The 23,712-nt window shown below is 37.2% G+C and overlaps 1 protein-coding gene and 1 long non-coding RNA gene across 2 annotated transcripts; both read right to left on the bottom strand.

The window, feature by feature from the left end:
* Positions 1-1,861: 1,861 nt before the first annotated feature.
* On the bottom strand, positions 1,862-8,314 carry LOC139130147 (uncharacterized). Its single transcript, XR_011551806.1, has 3 exons — positions 8,209-8,314; positions 7,253-7,344; positions 1,862-3,774 (listed from the first exon to the last, which is right to left on the bottom strand). It is a non-coding gene; the product is annotated as an uncharacterized lncRNA (long non-coding RNA).
* Positions 8,315-22,088: 13,774 nt separating this feature from the next.
* Positions 22,089-23,285, bottom strand: LOC139142886 (probable G-protein coupled receptor No18). Its single transcript, XM_070713072.1, has one exon. It carries the CDS (start codon positions 23,283-23,285, stop codon positions 22,089-22,091), a length of 1,197 nt encoding a protein of 398 aa, XP_070569173.1.
* Positions 23,286-23,712: the final 427 nt, after the last annotated feature.

The following is a 23,712-nucleotide window of genomic DNA, read 5'->3' on the forward strand; positions in this document are numbered from 1 at the left end:
ATTTCACCGGGTGTGTGTGTGTGTGAGAGAGAGAGAGAGAGAGAGGAGAGAGAGAGAGAGAGAGAGAGAGAGAGAGAGAGAGAGAGCTCTTTAAAATGTAGAACAAATAAAGTTTATTTAAAACCTGATTCTACAGCATAGACGGTATCGGAACACACATTTGTGCTTCGCAGCAGCCGTATAGTTGTCATCCTCTTACATACATACAAGGAGCACTTGGACACGTTGTGAACAAACAGTGCACTAGCCGTATTCTACTGTAGACCGGCCTCCCGATCAGTTCCGCCGTAGAAACACTCAGCCCGAATAATCGCTATTTCTGCATCGGTTTCTTTCGTTTAATTCGTGCTTTCTACTAAAATTTCCCATTGTACTCGCTCCGACATTTTAAATACCCTGTATCTGTCTTGTCAAGACAGTACTATATTTGCAAGAGTTGACAAAAACCTGCATTTCCAGGACGGGCCAAATTTCAATCGTCGACAACATCAATTCACTTTGCTGTCAATCGTAAACAATAACAATTTCTCACTATTTCCAGCGTATAGTTGTCTGACGAACCAAATATTTGGCTTTGCTGTTCCTCGAAGGACATCCATACTACCATTTTTTTCAAAATGTGAAGAACGTTTCATACAACAAGCTAGTTACTCTTATGAGCTATTAGACTTAAAATTTCCACTAAAACACCCCCTTCTCATTAACTTTATATATCGACCTCATTTGCCCTTAAGGTAGATTGCGCATCGAAAATGAAAGACTCAGCTTAAACTTTTGCTCAAACTTTCCTCAGTGAAGTCAAACTTTCTCTTACCAAATTAAGAATAGAAATCAGGGGTCAAAGTGCAAAGTTTAGAACAAGAGAAACAAATTACTTAAGATTTTGCGATATTTGAAATTCAAGCTGGGAAAAAGTTAAATTTGGGATTTTCGAAAAAACTAAGACGGTGAAAAATTTGCTTTCTCCAAGATCTTTAAAATAAGCCTCCATAATTGGTAGATAAGAATATAATTGTAGAAATTTGAGAGTCTGAATATCTGTCCCCAAGGCGCGTTCTACCTTAACTGAAAGTAGTTCGGGTGCGATATTAAGAAAAGATGATGCAAGACGTTTAAAGGTGGAAATAAGCATTTTCTTGGCCGGACACGTAGGTTCGAACTTCGTTTGTGTTATCAAATCTGGATCATAATTACAATTCAGCTTATAGCAGCCTATATTCAAGAATTTTTTAACTCCTTGTTTGTGTTTTGTTAAGATAACTCCAAAATATTCTGGGTACTCATGGTGAATTTACCTGGCAGAATATATAAAATGCAAGTAGTTATTTATATTAGGAGAGCTTCAGGTAAATCTATTTTTTATTCGAAACGCATAGATATATTTTCACTAATTGCGGCGCAGGCTGGTTTGAAAAAGGAGAAGTCGACAATGTATATCTCTAGAATCAAGTGTGATTTATATTTTACAACAATGAGATCTGCAAATTGACGCCTCTAATGAAATTAGCATCCGCTGGTTCGTGTTCAACGGCTGTATCCTGTCAAAACCTTTCACTGTTAGGTTGCTTGTTTCCCGCCAAAAACGGCCCTGCACTATGTTGCTGTTCGTCACTGAATCTCGCGGAAATCTCGAAGGAAATGAGACTATCCTGACGGATGTCAATGATGAGAACGCGACGGCGAATAGAAAGATGGTATTGTTGACATTCATTTCAGTGGTCGACGCCATATTTTTAACTGTTGATCATTAATTATGCAACGCAGATGATTTTACATGTAAAGCTGTTGACTGAAAGAATACAAAATGAGACGGATATTGAAAGGTAACCTTCAGTCAATAACAAAAGTTGACAAATGTTACTGTTGTTTATCATGTACACGTTCTTTAATCCGGTAAATTGAATAAAAATGAGAAATATAATAAAACTAATAACTGTAACTGAAGAAATAAAGTGTACTTTTGCTTTAGTTTTCCTATTGCACATATCCATGAATACATAAGTCAGAGACAGGTTAATGAGGAGACCAGGAAAGTTCTTGAATGCAAAGATGTGCCATTCTCACACCATCATGAAAGGGATAGTGAACACGATTGGAACCAATTTGGGATAATTGGATGGTGAAGTAATATCGATTTCATCTACAAATGTAATCTCATCTGCTTTTCTTTTTACGTTACACGCTTGTTTTTATGAGTAATTTGCAATATTGCAACATTCAGCTATACGGCACCTAACACGTTGGAGAAATTTGAAAAATATGAAAATCCAATTATGCAAAATCAATTCCAATCGTGTTAGTGGTCAAAGTTAGAGAAATAATTAGTAAAACAGAGGAAAATATTTTTGAGAACTGGTATCCAATCTTCTTTGGAATGGAACATCTCCTCCATCATGAAACATTTGTGAAAAAAATATAATTTTTTCAAAATCCTTGTTTCCTGTTAAATATTTTAAACTGAAATAATGAGATTGTTATAAGTACTTCTGCTAGCCTACTTCCTCCTAAAAAGAGTTGTCAAATTAATGATAATACAAAGTAAACACAAATCTAAAGGTTGTCGAATTTTTGCCGGTAAAAATTGCATATTGCGTGCTCATAGGTTCTAACACCTGAAGTCGATTATGAATCTGACGCTGTCTCTATAAATTCAAGGCGTATAAATAGGTACTCTTCCTGTGGAACAAACTCTGTTCAAATGCCTACTACTAGAAAATGGCATGGTAATAATTAAGATTCATCGTGTATCGTTCACGTCAATCGATAGACGGGAAGTAGTTTATCGGATTGTGGTGTTTACTCGAAGCCACACACTTCTATCGAGGTGTCCCCGATTTGGTTATCTTTCAGTGACCGCGAGTAGGGAAGTTGTAATCCCTTCCCTATAATGCTCGTCATATCATAAGGCTTTACTTTAATTCAAAATGTCTTAACAGTTATTCTACTCGTCGACGTCAATCAGTGACTTAATTTCACGTGTAAGCTGTCGTTGTGTAATTCTTAATGGAAGACTCTTTGCCTGGCTTGCAACAACATAATTTTTAAATATTTGTAGCGTTTTTATAGTATTAAAACACACAAATTATCCTCTCAATCAGATTTGAATAAATAATAAAAAATAAATAAAAATAAGTCCTGCTAACTGTCGCGAATTCAAGACATTGTGAAAAAGGCAAATGAATGATTTTGCGGCTTAAAAATACAATTGCCAACAGCGTCGATCCAGAATAAATTAAGCAAAATAAATATTCTTTGGTTCCTCATGGTTGTCAACACAGGCATGAATATGTCAACGCAACGGAATGCTAACTTCTGTCATACTTTTTGATTTCAGAGAAATATGGAACGGCCGCTAACTTTCATGTTTGAAACGCAGTATGTCTTGATTTTAGCCTGCGCATGAACAAATAAGTTCAGCGTTGAAAGTGTTTTGCTATATATGAGAAGGTGAAGAAGAGTGTTATAGCTTTAAAAATCAAGTATGGGAGATTGCCGATGTCTGTCGCATAGAGCTGTATTTCATATGACGTGGAATGTAGCACTTTGTCTTGTAGCGTTTCCACAGGACTGCCATGAGCCTCCTCCTGAAGTCGTTGAAGAGGATTTCTCCCTGGGCTTCCGAGGGCGTTCTGGCGATAAAATGGTGTTTCAACAGAAACGCCAATCCCTTTCCATTCATTTGGAATCTGGATAGGTCTACCGGATCCATGCCATGACTGTGACACGTTAGCTGTAACCACGTTGCAACGTTATCTTTACTCCATTCTCGGGGATCTGAACATGTGTAACGTATGCAGTGTGTATATGGGAGAGAGAGAGAGAGAGAGAGAGAGAGAGAGAGAGGGAGAGAGAGAGAGAGAGAGAGAGAGAGAGAGAGAGAGAGAGAGAGAGAGAGAGAGAGACAAACAGACAGACACAGACAGACACAGAGAGACAGAAAGACACAGAGAGAGAGGGATTAGGTCTGTAACGATATCACTTGTACCGTGTATTACAATATTACCATATTTTTAATTAACAAAAGTTGTTTTCCGAAAGAACATCGTATTTACTCAACACTGTATCGATGCAGAAGTACAACAGAAATAACATGTTGTCATTATTCATACCAATGTTCATGAATAGTTGTCGTTTAATTAATTCGTGTTCTCGCCATACGCGCATCGGATGACGTAATGAGTTGGGGGAAGTAGTGGGCAAGCTGAATTAACATGTAAATGCCACGTGCAACATGAGCGCCCTGGAGCTAGAAATAGCGCAGAGCTTGATAGTCGACAGAGACATTTATGTCAAAGAAAAACTTATTCGAAAAAAATCTGTAGCGGAGAAAGCAAACGCTGTTTAACTTTTTAAATGCCGTAATTATTCCAAACAAAATTTCATGCAGCAACATTTTGACCGATTTTTATGAATTATTAGGTAATTTTTTGATAATTTTGGACCAAAAGGACGTCACATTTAATTGACTAAAAGCTTTTATCAAAATTTTGGCAAAAATCCGAACAAATTGACTATGCTATGTTTTATAAAGGTGACAAAAATTGACTCAAATGATTAACACTTATAGGTGCCTTTGTAGCATAACCCCGATAACACGTCGTCCGGAGAGCTTCCCCTGGGCACACAGTGTATTTATTCGGATAATAGAACTCTCTGTGCGTGCTTTGACATTCTTTGTTTACTCTGTGTACATTAAACCCATCTTTACGATTTAGGTGACCAGAATATTAAGCGTGATTTAAAAAAAATTAAGTCGGTCGGAAAATACTCTATGGAGAAAAGGGCTCGTGTCTGTCTGAGATATTATTGAAATTATCTGGTTTAATTATCTGTTTCTGTTTAATAAAAGTCGTCTCGATGCCATTTTATGGGGTATTAAGATTAAAAGCGTTTTCATGTCATCACGCGGAGATTCATTAATAGATTTTTTTCAAGAACAGTAAGAAACCCGATATAAAAAATCAAATCGTTTTTCCGTCAGTGTGATTGATTTTGTTTCGCCTGACATTTTACTTGTGCATATTACAATGTGGAACACTAATGTCATGACCTTGTCTTTACAGTCCCATTTATAACATCTGCGTTTCCTTCACTGACAACAAATTGCAGATTTCCGGAGATAAAAACGTCTTGTCTCTCTTTAGTTCCGTTCAGTACCGTTGTCGTGTGTTTTAATGTATTTGCAAAGGCAGTGCAATTTCTCAATATCGGAAGTTGGGAAATTTTGAGGTAGAATGCGCCTCGGGGACAGATATTCGGACTCTCAATTTTGTTCAATTCTTTTCAGGAATTCAGGTCTCTTTCTTGTTTGGGGATCATTTTAAAGTTGCCGTATAAGGAAAGTTTCACCCTCATGTTTTGTTTCGAAAATCCAAAATAATACTTTTCCTCAAAGAGTTAATACAGGGAAGGCGGCCATTTTGAATTTAAAATATAAGTCAATGTCAGTCCACGTGTTCTCTAACATCAAACATTTCACGCTGACCTCTGATTGTTGTTCTTGATTTGCTGAGACTGTCGGTGAAAATTCCATTGAGCAATATTTGAGCAAAAATTTGTCTTTTTCGAGGTACATAGTACCGTAGTACCGTGAGTGCGACTTGTGACCTACTGAATATCGCATTCCAATAGCTTCACTATTCTCCACACCAAATATTAACAAAATAAAAACAACAAAATAAAATGTCCTCCAAGGGAAGATGGTTACAAAGAAAGCAATCACGAAAAATATAAAGACACCAAAACGATGAAACAAAAATACTAACCTAAACTTTAAAATCAGATCAAATTATTGACAAGAAACAAAAATTTTGCATCGACTGGAGAGTTTCCGTTCAGTAGCTATTTGTTCGCAATTTTAAATTTAATGTAGCTCCGGTCTATGTTCAAATGTTCCACTCATCACCGCGGCTCTCTTGAATTATCGTCTTTACCCGGAGCCATATAGGACCCATGTGATCATAATAATCGAGGTCATCCTTAGATACTACAATTTCTCATTCATTAAAACAGAACGCCTTAGAACCGACGTTTACTCAGTTTATTGAAGCATTCTCTCTTGTGTAAAATGCAAAGTCAATACGAACGACAGGGTGCATCTTAGTGTTTCAAAGACCAGAAAGTGTTAATGCAATGTGACTGTACCTAACTACTTTTACCAGCGACTTAGCATCTCACCGTGATTGCAATATTCGGTGAGTACGGCCAGTATTTCATTTTACCGTTCATTATGGCACCACATCTAAAAAAAACATTCCAATCTATAAAAATACCAAGCGAAGTATGAGAGGGGCTACAATGTTACTACATCATACGACAGAGCATGGAATTTAAACTCTCCAAAATCCGTGCAGGGGAAGCAATCACCACGTGTTGATCGCATCACTCTACCATGAGTCTTTGCGTCTGTCCTTGCATTACTCTTAAAATGTATACTTTGCATTGCATGGTATATATATATATATATATATATATATATATATATATATATATATATATATACAATAAATATGAGAACACATCAAGTATGTTTGGTACCTATTACTCGAGTTTCACGCATACACGCGATCGTCAGATAGGTAGATTTTAGATAAAATCTACCTATCTGACGATCGCTTGTATGCGTGAAACTCGAGTAATAGGTACCAAACATACTTGATGTGTTCTCATATTTATTGTAATATTGCTCTGCATCCCTGCATCGAGCACTTTACCTCTCTGAGAAGATACAAACAAGTTTTGGTATATATATAGCTATCACTAGCTGAGTCAATCAAAATAGCTTGCATCGCAGTAAATTAAAAACAATATTGACAGCGTTTAGCTATGCGCAGTTAGTATGCATATATACATATAAATATATATATATATATATATATATATATATATATATATATATATATATATATATATATATATATATGTATATATGCATACTAACTGCGCATAGCTAAACGATTTTTCATCACTAGCTGAGTCAATCAAAATAGCTTGCATCGCAGTAAATTAAAAACAATATTTTTCTGCAAAGGCTTGTTTAAACCATAAATCTTTGAGCGCATCATATTATGCCTTATTGCTAAAATGAAAACAATAATTCAACGTGCAGAATTATGATTTATATACACGACAATTGTTAAAACGACAGAAAGGCAAATCGAGATATAATTTGAAATGCTCATTGAAATGCTCATAAAAATACACACACAAACAAACAAACACGAGAAAGAAAATTGATAAAGTTGACACGAACCTGTCGGAAGAATCGTGTTTGTCATGACGTCACCAGGAGAAGAAACTTATCGGAGAATTTTGAGATACTGTTGCAGCTTGCTTTTGACTTCCCTGTTAAAGAATAAAGTAGTGATGTCATAAATGTACACGAACCAATCAGAGGCAAGCGCGCCTTTCCAGGATACAGCTGCGCACTCGATAAACTTCATGACAAAAATTTACTTCTTTGTTTCAATAAAGGGAATTTCCTGAAAATAATACTGCAGCACCTGGTGTTTATAAACAGGTCAAAATTTACAGTGCGTAAAAAATCGAGCGAAAAGCAACTTACTGTAGTATCTAAGCCAGTTGTTTGTTTCTTGTTTGCCTTCGATTTGTTAACCTAGATTCCCTTGTGCTAATATTCGTTTACTTTTCCATCAGAGGTATTTCATTCTGGTCACATGTGCGCGTGATATTCAGTGTTTTATTATTAAACCTTCACATCCATGTACCGCACTAATGGCCGTTTTATTTTGTATCGTTTCAACCACATGGAAATATCTTAATGTTTGTTGCATTGGAGGCATCGTCGCGTGCGATTGAACTGATTCGAAAAATAGCCCGCAACAAAGGATGAGGTAAATACCATGCACTACGAGGGAGCGTAAAGTCGTAAATGAAAGTCCATAGTACTTTTATACAAACGAACGATCAAAATCTATTGTTCTGTATTTTTTCTGTAATTTTTTCTGCTATTAATTCTGGGACAAATCTAATATTCTTGGATGAATCTATCCTTACACAAAATTTAAGTGATATAGCACACGTGTCAAGATATTTAAAGAAAAACAACGCCGGTGCACATGTAGTTCAGAATTGTCATTTCGTAGTAAAAGTTGTAAGTGATTATGAAATTTACAGCCCGTTTGCGGAAAATTAATTTTCTCTAGTCGGGACGATTTAAAATGTAAATGTTGCATGATAGGTACCTACCTTGGAATAACGTTTATAAGTGAGGGCTTTTAAACTGTTCCACTGTTCTTCGCCGGTGCGAGGAAAATTAACGCTGTTCGGCGTGAAGATCAAACCCAAAAGATATGCTTAAGTGAGAACGCATATGTATATATACTCAATAAAAGAGGAAGACGGTGAAGTGGTAAATGGCGTGGTTGTTAGCAACTTCCTCCCGCTAATTGCGTAAATCGAAATTCATCGACTTCCCTCTTCGAAATGATGATCAAATATATCGATGTCGCGATCAGCTTCAGCCTGATATTTTGACATTTAATTCCGCATTTAACATCAAAAACATCGAAAAATACTTTCAAAGTATTGCGATGCAAACACACACACACACACACACACACTCTCTCTCTCTCTCTCTCTCTCTCTCTCTCTCTCTCTCTCTCTCTCAAACAGACACACACACGAAAGCGCATAAAACACATCGATTGCAAACAAGTGTATAAGACAAGCGGAATTGGAAGACCCATTTTTAAATATTTAAATATTTAATATATTTCAACTCGCGAACTTGAGAGATTGAAAATAGATGTGACATCAGCGCACTATTGCTTGATTAAATGTGTACCAACTGATCCCTTTCTTTAGTATAGCTGAGAAGTACCTAGTTCTCTTCACAATATTTATTTTTACTAGGGGACTTTTGCAACAGTGACGAATTTTTCAGGGCCGGCGCTCACATCACATGGCAAATGATCGTCATTATTGAAAACTTCCGTGTGCGCACACAAACAAAAGCCTTGCAGAAGTTGACCTGCGCTTTCAGTGAAAAAAAATCTCATTTATTTTCGATCTTCAAAAGACAAATTATTAGGAAATAAAGAGACACTTTGGGCAAAGAATGAAAACCAACCCTACTGGCTTGCATGTAAAATTAGCTTCGAGTAGGGATACGTAGTGTGCGATTTTACACGTTGTTAAGTCATAGTGTTGTCAGGGATTGCTATTCCCTGTCGGCGAGGATTTCAAACAAGCTTAGTCTAAAATCTAAAATTATCTGTGTATGACTGTAATCATCAAGAAAATGCAATCCTGGTACTTGATAGGCAACGAAATGACAGGCATAAAAACATCAACCACACACACACACATCGGTGTCTTTGAACACGAGCTTGCGTCAGCGTCGGTGCATGCATTACGGAGGCGCTTAAACGATCAATCCTCATGGCAGCAACATATTATTTTCATAAACACCATAGGAACTAATTTGGGAGAATTGGACCTTCACATCTTTCGAATTTCTCAGTACCCGGTAATTAGATGTTGCAATAATACAAATTACTCATAAAAACAGTAAGTGTATAACTTGAAAAAAGCAGATGAGCTTACATTCACAGATTAAACCGACATTACTTCACCATCTATTTATCCCAAATTAGTTCCAATTGTGTTCATATTTATTGAATTTATTTTCTCATTGAGGTCCCAATTTGTTTTATTGCAGTTAATCTTTATTTTTTCCGTTTGACTAAATATTCGTCAATCTTCAAGTTCACCGACCCGGAGTATTTGAGGATCCATAGCTGTAGCCTGTACGGTCAAGGTCAAATCCTCTCGTGAAATCGGTGGTGATCTAATCCACTGTGATCCAGCAGCCATTCTCCGACTGCAACGTTTCAGTGTCACGCTGGGGAAGTTCCCGTTTTCAGCTTAATTCTATAAAAGTGACATGTATTTTCTCTGAAACTTCATTCGCTTTTATCGAGAACATCAGCATATGAACATCTCTCGCTTGCCACGAAAGGAAAATAGCCTCCTGCCGAGTACATTATGGCGGTAAAATGAAAAAAGAGCAAATTTTGCTACTGTGATGTAAAACGCAAATTTTCCTCTCTTCGTCGTATTAGTATTCACGTCCATGCAGAATCAATTTAATGACAATTGCATCGTACATAGAAATCACTTTGAGAGAAGAGGAAAATTTGACTTAAGTCATGTGTGCACATTGATTTCCTACTCACCGTTATTCAGACTTTGATCGCTTCTCAATGTTTCGAATAACAACAGGTTGCTTTTCACATTATTCCCTTTTGATCTCGTAAATGACGTTTTTTGTTTGCTTTCAAACATCTCTGAATGAAATGTCACTCTTCACAAAACTAAACAAATGTAAATACACAACTATGAAGAATTATAATCCTCATGATAACTTAAATAACAAAAAGAATTATCAGCCAATGATTTTTATAAATGCCGGTATAAATCCAATATTAAATATTAGGAAATAAGACTCCAGCCAAGGGAACTACACTAATTACCATGGTTACCGTCCGATGACAAGTGTGGAAACAGCGAATATTTCACCCGCTAATTGGTAAATGATAGAATCGAAATTAATGCAGAGATTAAAGTGAAGCTTTGTCCATTGTGATAAGGTTTGCAATGAAAATACTATACAGCTCGACTTGAATTATTGTCTTCCATTAGCGCCCGATTTCGGTCAAAGATTGCAGAACAGGGCAATTATATAGAGCCTGCTGTTAGTTTTTGTCGACGTGAAGGCTGAAAAAGAGTTGTCAAATGACCTTGAAAGGAAAAACGTGTCAATGTTAGCGGTCGCTTACCTCCATAATTCTATTGCTGATTACTTTTTACACTTGTTTCAATTCCCCTATCGGCAGTGCCAGGGCTGGTGAAATTAATGTTCTTGATATTTTTATTTTTCACTAATTTTAGGAATCCTTCTTCCCGCGCAAACAAACGTAGAAGAGATTGGTTAATAACGTAGACTCAATCAAGGAATTCCCCTGTGTCGATTATTTCCTCATTTGAAGTACGTTGGTTAACTCAATGTGAGAGTTTCATTTCAGTGTTATATAGGCCTTGTTACGCTCGACGCTTGGGTGTCATGGTGACTCAGTAAAATTTATCGTAACTATTTTAAATATGAAGCGGGTTGAGACGTTGACAGACAAAGCAAAAACAATAAAGCTGTATTTATGTATACGTATAAACAAACCATAGATAGATAGATAGATAGATAGATAGATAGATAGATAGATAGATAGATAGATAGATAGATAGAAAGATAGATAGATAGAATAGATACATAGATACATAGATACATACATACATACATACATACATACATACATAATACATAGATACATAGATACATACATACATACATACATAATACATACATACATACATACATACATACATACATACATACATACATACATACATACATACAGACATACAGACATACATACATACATACATACATACAGTACCTAAATAAATATGTGTATGTTGTAAACATACATCCACACAGCATAGTAAATTGAAGTCCCAATTTTTAACAGATTCCCCGAAAAATTTACGTTTTTAACTAATTGTAGTTATTTCCTTAGCCAATTATAGAGAAAATTAAACAAATAAAGGACTACTTTTGAATATACTTAATTCCAGGCGGTTACATTAGATGTTGATGGATGACAAATCAACTAAAAGTAGAGTACGTATTAGATTAAGTCGTAGAAAGGAAGGAGATCAACAATTATTGTGGTCCATCGTATTGTGTTCGGTACTAAGTGTGACCAAGGCCATGTCGGTGACGTGACTAAGGATCACCTGCCTCCCAAAAGGCTCCTCCGACTCGTAACATCGATTGTATCGATTCCACACTAACTTTTATTATTCTATTTTTGACAAAAGTTCTTTTTCAACAATCAAAACAATATTTGTACGTGGCATACTGATCAGAGCCCTAAGGAAATTTTCAATGCCGTATATTTACGCACTATCAACGAAGGCAGTTATTTCCAAACCCTATATTATACGTTCACTAAAGAACTGACAAACTCAAAGAGAACACACGTATGATATATGTATAAGATACACTCCTTTGATAACGTCACTCCTTTCTTTCTTGTCGATATAACCTTAATGAAATATCTTTGTTACGTCTCATGCGCATTTGCCCTGTCATTTTTTTTCTAATGACATGCTGCATTTTCATGGAGGTTTTTCAAATTAAATTGTCTTTAAGTGGCAGCCTTTAGACGCTGTTGAAAAGAATAATATAAATAAATAATATTTCGCCCACTTCGACCGTCAATTTAATATTTTATTATAATCTTCTTAAGGGGATGTTGTCTTCATTTTAAATTAATATAGTTACTTTGTGCTTTACAATTGAAAATCTACTGATGTTTCCAGAGACAAAAACTACGATTCTTTTAATTCGCAAATCCCTGATGGCCTCGAGGACAAGCATTTTGATTCTCAATTTTTCCCGATTATTTTCTGGTCTACCGGCTGTGGGGGCTTATTTTGAAGCTTTTGGGGGTATGAACAGTTTTCGTCGTCTTAGTTTTATTGAAGGTCAAACATTTTAATTTTTCCAATAGAGTAGTGGCCGTCATTTTGCATTTCAAATTTCGATAAATGTTAGGTATAGTGTGCTGCTTTTTTCACAATGTGCACGGTGACACCTCGTAAAGAGAATAGTTGAAAGTTTCCCCGAGGAAAGTAGCAAAAGTCTGAAGTATTTTAATCCCAGAGTGCGAATTAATCTAGAAACCCTTCCCTTATTTATCTCTAATATCAAATCTTACGAGATCTGCAGCTGAAAAATGAATAATCTCGCGGAATTTTTACGCGTTAACAATTCTGGGACAACTTCTACAAATTCAGCGAACATGTGCCTTTCTCCCCCCTCAACGAATAAAAATATAAATTTTTAATGCGTTGTCTGATGGTCCTTTCGGATCCCTTTCTGCTTTATTTATATCTATATTATGCAAATAGATACTTCAATTGTGATATTACTAATTCATTATGAAGTCGACCTGGAAGTTGCTTCATTGAAATATTTACTTCTTTCGCCCGCTTGTGTTACATTAATGGTTAGTTGTCATGCCTTAAAAAGTAGTTTTTTGGTATTCTAGTCCGCAGAATGAGACAAGTAACTTAAATATGAATGTTTAACAAGTGTAGCATACATAATAATATGACAAGATGGCGACTTTGCCACTATATTAAGTGAAGTTAATTTGTTTAACAACCCCACGTTTGTTTTAACAGACCGACGGATATTTTGGAGTGATTTGTAAAACGGAAAGTTCTTATAAAGAAACAGGTAAGACCAATGTTGAGTCACGTGTTCATCTAGTCAAAGCCGTTTCAATTTACTCTCATTGTCTGTGATTTAGACAATAAGGCATATTGAAATGTAAGGCCTTGGTGGCGGTTATAAATACCGACAGCAGATGTGGTAAATGTAAAATAAGAAGACAATCCCCTTGTATGGGACAACCAATTGCATTTTAGTGTACAGAAATTTTCTGATAAGAGCAACTGTAGAAATCGATGTGGTGCAACATTAAAATCGATGTAGTCAACTATTTTTAATTATATTTTAATCAACTCCGTTTGCAAAAGCTGATACATTGTCCAACAGGAGGTCAGACGTCAGTAACCGGTGTTTGCAGATTGGATGGTGTTGTTTCGCCGGACTTACTGACCTCCTGCTAAACCATGTTTCAAATTTTATAGACAGGGTTGGTTCCTCTGTTACCGTCTAGCCGATGATTGCACCTGACAGTGTAATATTATGCAGTCTTTACTCATAAAGTGTACTTTAAAATCATTTACCACATCGGTTTTAGTGTTGTACCACAAAACCACATGGATTTTACTGTCGTTCTTACAAATTTTTTGATAATATAAAATGCCAACTGCTTGTAAGTCAGCACGAGTACATAACAGGATCACTGCTGGCTGCCTGTAAGGTGTGTGGCAAATAGTGCCAGCTCTCTACGTCATGTCATGTGACACATCCCACCACAGTGCAAACGTTCAGTTTCCAGACATGTCCAGGACCAGCTGCTGTACACAAAAAGACAAACATGTTTTGTTGCTCTCGTCACATTGACCCAGTAGTCTTGTTGCTGGTATTCTCTGCCCGTCCATGATTCGATCGTACACTCAACCAATACATCACATTAACAATGTATGCCTGTCATTATTGAGGGTAGTGTTTCTTTAATTCATTATAGTAAGCTGTAACACGCGGTAAATGCCCTTTGACACATTTTCACTGATTGCGGTAAACATTTTGAAATATTTACGATACACGACGTTTAGTGTATAGTATTGTAATAAATAACTGTTATCATCACAGTACATCTGTCACCACAGATTGCAACAGATGCATTGATGACCTGAACCAAAGGGAAAAATAGCATTTAGGGAAATTCTTGTAGTTTCGAGATCCGCTTAACTATGATTATTAAACCACCCCTGGGTCAAATATATTTCCAAACGCGATAACAGAGCATAAATCGAAGACACGTTTCCTTACGAAACCATCAAATTATTTTTTCTAAATCTAGACTACAGGCATATTGTTAGAATTGCATGAATCAAGAACCTTGAAACACTCTTTATAGCGCAAAATCACAATTTGTAAACAGGTGAAATGACTTAACCAGTTGATTTTACCAGGCACTCTACTTATTTTACGAAAGTTTGGATCATTGCCAAGAAACAAATTCCGGATGGGCATGACATAACTAGCTAATTCTGTGCGTGTGGCGGCCTTCCAGTTGAAGCGATTGTAAACGGCTAAAAGGTACCCTCAATTCTTTATTTGGGTATCGTGTATCTGGTATTCGGCGATAGAAACCGAATGAATAGCAGTAAATTGGCGAACACAGCCTGAGAAAGTACAATTAAGATGTATTTTGAAAGACGGATAGTTTATACATTAACTAATTCATTAAGAGCAATTTCAACTGATGAATGGTTAAAAAAGCACGTAGTACGGCTCTCTTCTGAAAAAAGCTAAGGAAATTGTATAAATCTTTTCAAAAACAAATTGAATCGAATTTGTCGAAATCATGGCAAGCCTGCTGATTTCAGTGACCACATTATGGGGAATTATAATGTAAAGAATATTGTCTGAAGTCAAATACATTTATTCCAACATTAATTTTCAGAAATGGCGCGTCCGATGGGAAGCGTGCCTTGCTTATTCTGGTTCAACGTGTACAGGTATAGACAAACTTTATTCTGAGAGAACAACTTGCCACAGGGGATTGATGAAATGTATTATACTTTGAGAAGCATTTAGAATATGTTGTTCTGTGAAGCAATTTACGTTTTCCTTTTCTTTATCTTGATTATGTTGAAATGCAAATTGTTAGCCTTAACGCAGTGCATGACATCTGTGACAATTCACATTGTGCAATGTTTTTATCGACAAATAAATTCCTGTCTGAACTGAAACTAACTTTTAAACAACAATAACTTTAGACATGGTCAATAAAAATCACGTTGAGGAGGAAAACACCAAACATTTCTACATGATTCGGGACTTGTCGACTACGACAAGACTCCGAAATTTGAAGAGCAACAGAAAAAAGAATGAAAATAAATTAAATTTAAAAGGCAAGCTTTATTATTTAATTGGTGTCTTCTCAAATGTGGCCCAACAGAGAGACAAGTATGGAACTACAGTTAAGCGATATTTTATTTCTCAGAAGCTTTTATTTTGCTGACGGATACTCGCTGAAATATCAATTTCTTAGATCTCGGTTCCTATCATGATAATCCTATCCTGTCAAGAGAAAAATTACTTATACGATGGGAATTTTTGTAATTTTATTTTCAAATTTGCTAGCAGATCGTAAAGCCTGGTTAAAGTACTGAATCTGTCAGACTACATGGCAGTGTCATAGTTTGGAACGGTTAACGATTAACAATTATCAGCCTCAATAAGCTTAATGATGAAACAAAGCAAAACAAACAAACACAAGCAAAAGACACACAAGAACCACACGAGCTGCATACGCCTTTGGAACGGTTAACGATTAACAATTATCAGCCTCAATAAGCTTAATGATGAAACAAAGCAAAACAAACAAACAAACAAACAAACACAAGCAAAAGACACACAAGAACCACACGCGCTGCATACGAAACCAATTGCGTAAAACTTCGAATGTCTTCCGCATCCCCTATGTTTCGTGCAGAGTGAGCAGGGAAGTGTGAAAAACCGATGATGATTAATTGCGACTTGAACTTCTCAAAAGCACGATAAACGGATTGCTGAAAGATTGTCAGAAATTTAAGTCTGCTGTTCCGTTTTTCAACGACAAACATCTCAAACAGAAACAGTACTTCTAAATGATGCCTATCACACTTTTACACATTTTGTGTTGGTGTAATCGTTTTATACACATGATTAGAGCGAATTGCGAACAAAAATCGACATTAAGCAAAACCCTTATCCCTAAGGGCAATAAATTTCGTATGCTATCGCCTCTTTCAAATGTTTCTGGCCTTGTAATCAACTGATGCTTACATGTATTTCCACATGCCTGTCTCCGTTCTCCCTTTACAATCTCTTATTATTTATATTGTCTAATGTTGTTAAGGGTAGCACACTGTTGATCAACTGTTTTACTGTAACTTTAGCTTTGAAAGACAACAGTCTCCTTCATCAGATGTACTTGCATAATGGACAAAGAGCACAAGGCCAAATGCATTGTGGGTAATGGACAATGCCAAAGAAAGGTGTCAAAGTGAAACAAAGGGCTTGCACAAAGAAAAGAGAACACTGTATGTTGAGTGAGAACAATGGTAGGAACAACTGAGGCAAATCACAGCCAACATAGTTATTTGTAATGTGTTAAAAATCCGTAATCTCGATTGAGTCCTTCTTCGACACGGTCGAAATATTGTATGATTTTGAGATCTTCATTCTCTCTTCGGATGGTGCATTTAATATGGATCTGTTTTCATAACAATATTACTAAGGGTAGCACACTGTGGACCAACTGTCTTTATAGTGTCTAGTGAGACATCGGAAAATGTTCATTCAGGACAAAACTATCTCAAGACCCTTACTTTATATGTGAAGTAAAATCTTCTTTCGAAGTTTGAGATTTTTGTCTCAGACTGCCCAAATTACATGAATGATAATTTCAGACGCTAAAATCTTTAGGATTACCTTTAGGCGCTTTAAATAATATTCCTTGTTTGCCATCCACGAGCTGATAAGTGTTAAGAGAAAATTAAGAAAACAAACACGACGTTAACACTTTTACAAATAAAAATATTATTTTTCAAAAGAAACCAAACAAAATTTGAGCTTGTGTTAATACACTAGTGTTTTTGTCTATGTTTGTTTTTTCGCCTGGCTGGCTGGCTGGCTGGCTGGCTGGCTGTCTGTCTGGCTGGCTGGCTGGCTAGCTGGCTGGCTGGCTGGCTGGCTGGCTGGCTGGCTAGCCAAGGCTAGCTGGCTGGCTGGCTAGCTGGCTGGCTGGCTGGTAGGTGTTTCAAAATCAAAGGACCGTGACGGCAAACAAAGAATTCAAATGGCCTTATCATAAATACCGTTTTTGTTCTCACTGCTAGCTGGCGGGATCTCGCGAGACTTGTGTTTTCACTTAGCAAGTCGGCTCGTTGGCATGTAAAAGCAAGCTGGGTTTGCAACGACAACATGATATATCAAAAAGATTAAGACTTCAGTGTAAATCTTCAAATATGTGTACACAGTTTCCCCATGTCGTTTGCGGCAGTATTGCCAGCGACTAGGTCTGGCTCCCTGCCTTGCTACAGAATCAGTGCTTTGTGTCCAGGAATGAGTTCAGGTAGAGGTCATCACTTTGCTGGGTCATATCCTGAACCAGCGGCATAGCAATATCTCTCTGTCACAGGTAAAAGACTGATGCATACACGGTACGTGTATGGAGAAAAAAGTAGGTAAATTTTAGAAAACCATACAACTAAGACCGGCATCATAATGACAACCGACAACCAAGATTGCAATATGAGAGAGAAGAAAATAAATAAATAAATAAATAAATAAATAGTAATTTATAGATAAGTAGATCGATAGAAAATAGATTGAACATAAATAAGTGAATGAAATAAAAAAAGAAAGTATGAAAGATAAATATACAACTTGGACAAGATTGATACTGACCCATCGACAGCCAAAATCGCGATCTGAAAAGGTTGGAAATGAGTAAATAAATAAATAAATAAATAAATAAATAAGTAAATAAATAAATAAATAAATAAATAAAATAGATTTACTGACAGATAGACTGCTAAGCAGGTAGATGACAAAATGTATGAACTAAATGAACGACATAAAAGAAGAAAAGAATGAAGGAAACTAATGTTCTATTCACAAGTTCGGTGTAAAAGTATAAATATAACGATGTGAAGAATCAGTTAGGGAGTTTTCTTCATTGTTAAGACATCCGGTTTAAAGAAGACCCCTCAAAAAAGTATGTGTATTCGCACAACACCGGGTGCCGCTCATGTATTTTGGGTTTCACCAAGTTTTTGCTTAGTCATCACAGTCAAAATCCAATTATGAGAGGAAAGACAAATAAAAACCTATTGCAGCACCGGTACACCTACCCTAAGTCAGACAAAAACGTCATTGTACATTACTTTTCATTTTAAAGGGACGGAGTCATCGGAACTGCGCGTGTGCGACTTTGTTGTTTACGAACAATGTATTTCCAGCATGGTATCGGGATGCATGACATCAACATAGCTGCATTACATTTTAATTTTACGCTATTCATTGTTAACAAATATGTTTTAACTTTCTTAATTCGCCAACGTAAACTAGATAGTCTTTACATCGGCCGTACGGGTCTCAGGCAACTTTTGAGCAGAGTTCCTACGACCCCCTTCCTTTAATCAAACTTTAACGCTAAATGATCCGGCAAAAATTAAATGAGCGAAATCCAGATCTCGAAAATAAAGAATATCGATATATTGAGCTTTTACATTCTCAAACATTAAGTTTTAATTGCATTTACGCCAAAATTTCTTGTGCAGTTGACAATGTTCAACTTCTGGAGACATGTTTAATAAGTTAAAGAGCATTATTTATCAGTGTCACCACTGTGATTAGTCCTAAGTGAGACTTTAATATATTTTTACTTTTCAACACATTAGTAATCACAAGATCTTTCATATAGTTAACATACATGTCTAAAACCGGGCGTATTTCCTCACGCATCAACAGGTATTTCTATGATACAAGGAACTCTGCATGGCAAAACACGCGTTTGATCCGTTCCTGAAGGCACGCAATGTGCAATTGATATACGCTTCACGCTAATTCTGCTCCCCCACCAAGGAAAAAAAGAATTAAAACTGACATTCTCTCAACACAGACTTCACTCAAGAGTGGTATAGTCCGGTGCCAACCTATCAACCCTGTGCTATGACGTATCTGTCACAAATGTATGGAAATGTAGCGTTCTTCTCTCTGCTTTTCTAAACGATAATATTAAATCCGTGCATTGTGTAGCCATCAATAGCCCTCAACAGAGCTTGAAGGGACGAAATTCAACAACAGAAACTACGAAAGGGTATAAAGACGAGAAAACCAATATCCTTTCACATTGTCTCTTACATAAATACTAACCTTGATTTTTGTAATTATACTCGGGAGAGCATGAAAGTGTAATATTGGAAAATGGCGGGAAATTTCATCATGTAAACATAATACATGACAGTGAGAAAGAAGCAATATTATTGATCCAGAACAATAGTCTACCTTGCTCAAACTTTTTATGTAGTTTGCCTAATATTCATCTGATGCTTTTTATTATCATGGCTGGGTTTTTGGCCTGAAAATTTCCCCACTTAAATATATTGCCAATTCTATGAGAAATCTCTGTTGTCCTGGCAACACGCGAGGTTTCTTTTTTCCATTTCTGTAGTTAACATTAATTTTTCCCCTGGTAGAATTGCCGTCTTTAAACACCCGGATGTGCCTCGTTGTCGCCATCTCGCATCCATGGAGCAGAACGTATTCACCGTCATCGTTTCTATGCACCTTTTCCCCCCACAGGATACAAATCAACTTTTCTCAGTTTGCCTGAAAAATTACCACTTTAGACTGTTTTGGTGATAATACTTGTATAACGCAATGACTTGGTGATCGATGAATAAAACATTTTGCAATGTAAAGTCCGTATTCAATTGGAATATCACCCTAAAACTGCACATGAGAACTTGTACCAAGATTATAAAGAGCTACAATATTTTTCTGTCCAGTATTTGTAAATTATTACCAAAGAGCCAGTTTATAGTTATAGTTTTGTAAAAAATTCGTCACGCACGAATATTTCCAATTCAGATAAAAGCTTTAAATTGGTAGCCTGGTTGTTTCTATATATTTTTCTATACAGTTTCTTGATGTACAATTCCTGTACTAATGTAGTAAAAGCAGCTTGACATGCATCTCTCATTGAAGACATTGACCTGTCATAATAGTTGGTTTTAATCTAAAATCATGAAAATGGTGTATAATGTTATAGCCACTGGGGCTTTCAGAGAAAACCGTATTTACTATTGTGTGCTTTAGGCGACTGGATATAACATAAAGCGCGCCCAAGTAATGGAAATTTATACTATGGTACGCATCACGACATTGATGCCCACAACAGCAATTCTCCGTCGTAAGTATAATGGCCAAGAGGTTCACGATTTCTAAGACTTCAAGTTAAGTTGTGGCTGCTTGACGACCTAATTCAACGATGCCCTCCACCAGACTGCAGCTGAATGTTCATCGTTATTCACGATGCATAGTACAACTTTACACAGTACAAAACCAACGCAAAAATGTTCAACGTTGTCATCATGATTCCATTTATTTGATGGATGAAGGAATCAAACCACATCAAATGACAACACATTGTCTAACTCACCACAGTTTCTATTCAATAAAGTGTCTGTGTCTATTTCCCGACTTTGGCGATCGGAAGTCGTTCGCTTATTATACTGTGAATTCAGGAGTATATTGTACTCAGGTAGATCGTACTTGTACCGAGGAGTACATCATCATTTCACTGTTGTAAAAAAGCATGGGGCTTTATTTCCCTTGACGAGGGTGGCCTAAGGGACAATACACTGCAAGTCGTTATTCATATCGCAACGTGATTAACAGGGTGATTCCCATTTCAAAAGGTCTTTTTTCATCTTCCTAATTTCTATCAAAATTACCACCAGCCTAATATTTCAATAAGATACAGTTATCTTAAGTAATCACAAATGACAAATTTTTACGACAAAATTACGATTGCAACTGCCATTATGAACAACCATGTCATACATAACAAACGATAACAGAGTCGCCAGCGGCGATCAATGAAAATATCGTGGCTAACTTTTCACAAATATGCACACATTATACAAGGCACAATGCACATAAACATTTACATTATAATTGTATGAGACTGATATATCGTTCTAAAGATTTACAGAAACAAAATGTGTGTGTTTTCTGTAACATGCGTCTAACAAGTCCTCTAAACCTGTCGGACTAACCTCTTTTAAATTTTTGTTTGTTCCCTTTGACTTCAAGAATGTCTGGCAGGGAGGAAAATTGAAATTCGAAATAAAAAAGTAGGGTCGAAGATTTCAAACATATAGGTCTGGTCACTGGAATCACTCATATTTGCTATGATATTGATTCAATATTATCATCGATGACGTAGTCATCAAGCGTTAATTAGCTTAGACACCACAATCGATGTTTTCTTATTGATTTATCGAATGATTACACTGATTATCAAATACCTGATCGGACGATTCCAGCTCGCCGTAAAATATATTCCTACTTAACCTAAACATCGGTTAAAATAACCCGTTTGAACGATAACACGCAATCCCGGGTCGGGTCACACATGTTTTTCAACGAGAAACAATAGCTTATTCTGAAGCAATTCAATTGACCAAATCATTGGGCGACAGATGGCAAGGGATTAGGTGCAGTATAATTCTCCCGCTTTGTTCAAACATCAAATGTCGGCTGCCAAAGCACGAAAGTTGTGTTTTGGCGCGCAAAATTGCGCGAGTCATCACGGTCTCCTGCAGACATCGCACGATCGGCAGAGAAGCAGTTTCTTAAAGTTTTGCCGAATGCGAGAGTTGCTCCAGGCGTAAAGGAATGGGTTCAGGGCTGAATTAAACCAGAGGAGACGAAGTGACACCGTCCACATCATAGTTGGTATACAATCTTGACAGAAAAATGTAATTACGAGGGCCATATTGTACGGCGCCCAACAAAGAACATACGCTCCCACAATAATCAGAAGCACCTTGGCTGTTTTTATATATTTTCTGTCTTGTCCAGAAATATTCGTTCTCCGGTTGGCTTTGTTCTGGCCCCTCTCAGGCTCGTTAACGTTGCTGACCGAGCCGTGTTCATGTGCTCTTGTATTTTTCGGCGATTTAGAAGCTGTAAATGCTATGGACTGTGCCGCTGCTCCTTGTTTTGTCGATACCGTAGCGATATTGCACGCTGTCTGCTGGGTCGATGCTGCCGTAAGCTCCAGCTCCCAATGGGATGGCGATGTCTTCTGGCTTCTCTTTCGGACGTTGATGAATACCTGGGTGTTCAGATAGATCAATACAACCAGCGGGATGAAGAACGACAGCACAGAGTAGGCCACACCTGAAGAAGTATGATACAAAAACTCGAGGTCGCAGGTGTAACGGTAATCAATATATTCGACTTCCACCCACTCCGGATAGCCCCAGACAAGCAAGATCGCGGTCAAGGTGACGATAAACCAAGTGACCGCACACAAACCTACCGTGTGTCGTCGGTTCTGTTTCATTTTGTACTGCAGCTCTTTCGTGAGTAGCCAGTATCGGTCGAGACTGATCAATATAATGGCAGCGATAGACTCCCAAGTGGCGATCAGGTCGACGTTGAGGTAGAATTTACAAAGATTCTCGGTGAGTCCTCCTCCGTTCAGGTCTACATACCCGGCGACGTTGAACGGCAGCGACACGCAGCCGACCAACAGGTCGGCGCAGGAGAGGTTCAACAGGTACCAGTTGCTGACGTTCGTTCTGAGTTTGTCGTCGATCACGAACGATGCCACAGTCATCACATTACCGGCGACTGTTAGGATCATAATGACGAAGAGAACCGCCACGATCAACCCGTCTTCCGTCCCGAAGTTGACGGGATAGCTATCGTACGACGCATTAGTGTCACTGTACTCACTGAACGTGGAAAGGTTCCCCTCGTCGCCTAACTCCTCCATAGTTTTGTCGTCTGCCGTCGAATACAAATGATGAACACTCGTTGCGAGGCAACTTAGAATACAGCCGAAGCTTAAACAGCTCTTTCTCTTTCAGCAGCTAAGGAAAAGTAACATTGGAGTCAACGTAAATAGTCTCACTTAATAGATTATTATGAGATGTCACGTGATAGCCAAGTCAAATTCTACGGATTGGACAGTACCCGACCAGCGCACGCCGACGTTTCCGATATTCCTTTTTCTACTGGATGTCGAATTAACGCATATCCATATGTGGTCGACTTTTTAAATAGATAAAGATTTGTCATGACTCGTTGATATGCAATGGCATTACGATGGCAAGCACCCGACAGCAATATCTGCATATTATTAGTATGTTAATTCACTAATACACAGCTGCTGTATCTCAGCATTTTTGAAAACTCGTCTT

Source organism: Ptychodera flava, chromosome 1, assembly GCF_041260155.1.
Source record: "Ptychodera flava strain L36383 chromosome 1, AS_Pfla_20210202, whole genome shotgun sequence".
In the NCBI taxonomy this organism is placed as follows: Eukaryota; Metazoa; Hemichordata; class Enteropneusta; family Ptychoderidae; genus Ptychodera; species Ptychodera flava.

What these genes read in the sequence shown, in the direction of transcription:
- LOC139142886 (XM_070713072.1), bottom strand. Translation starts at nt 23,285, where the DNA reads ATGGAGGAGTTAGGCGACGAGGGGAACCTTTCCACGTTCAGTGAGTAC.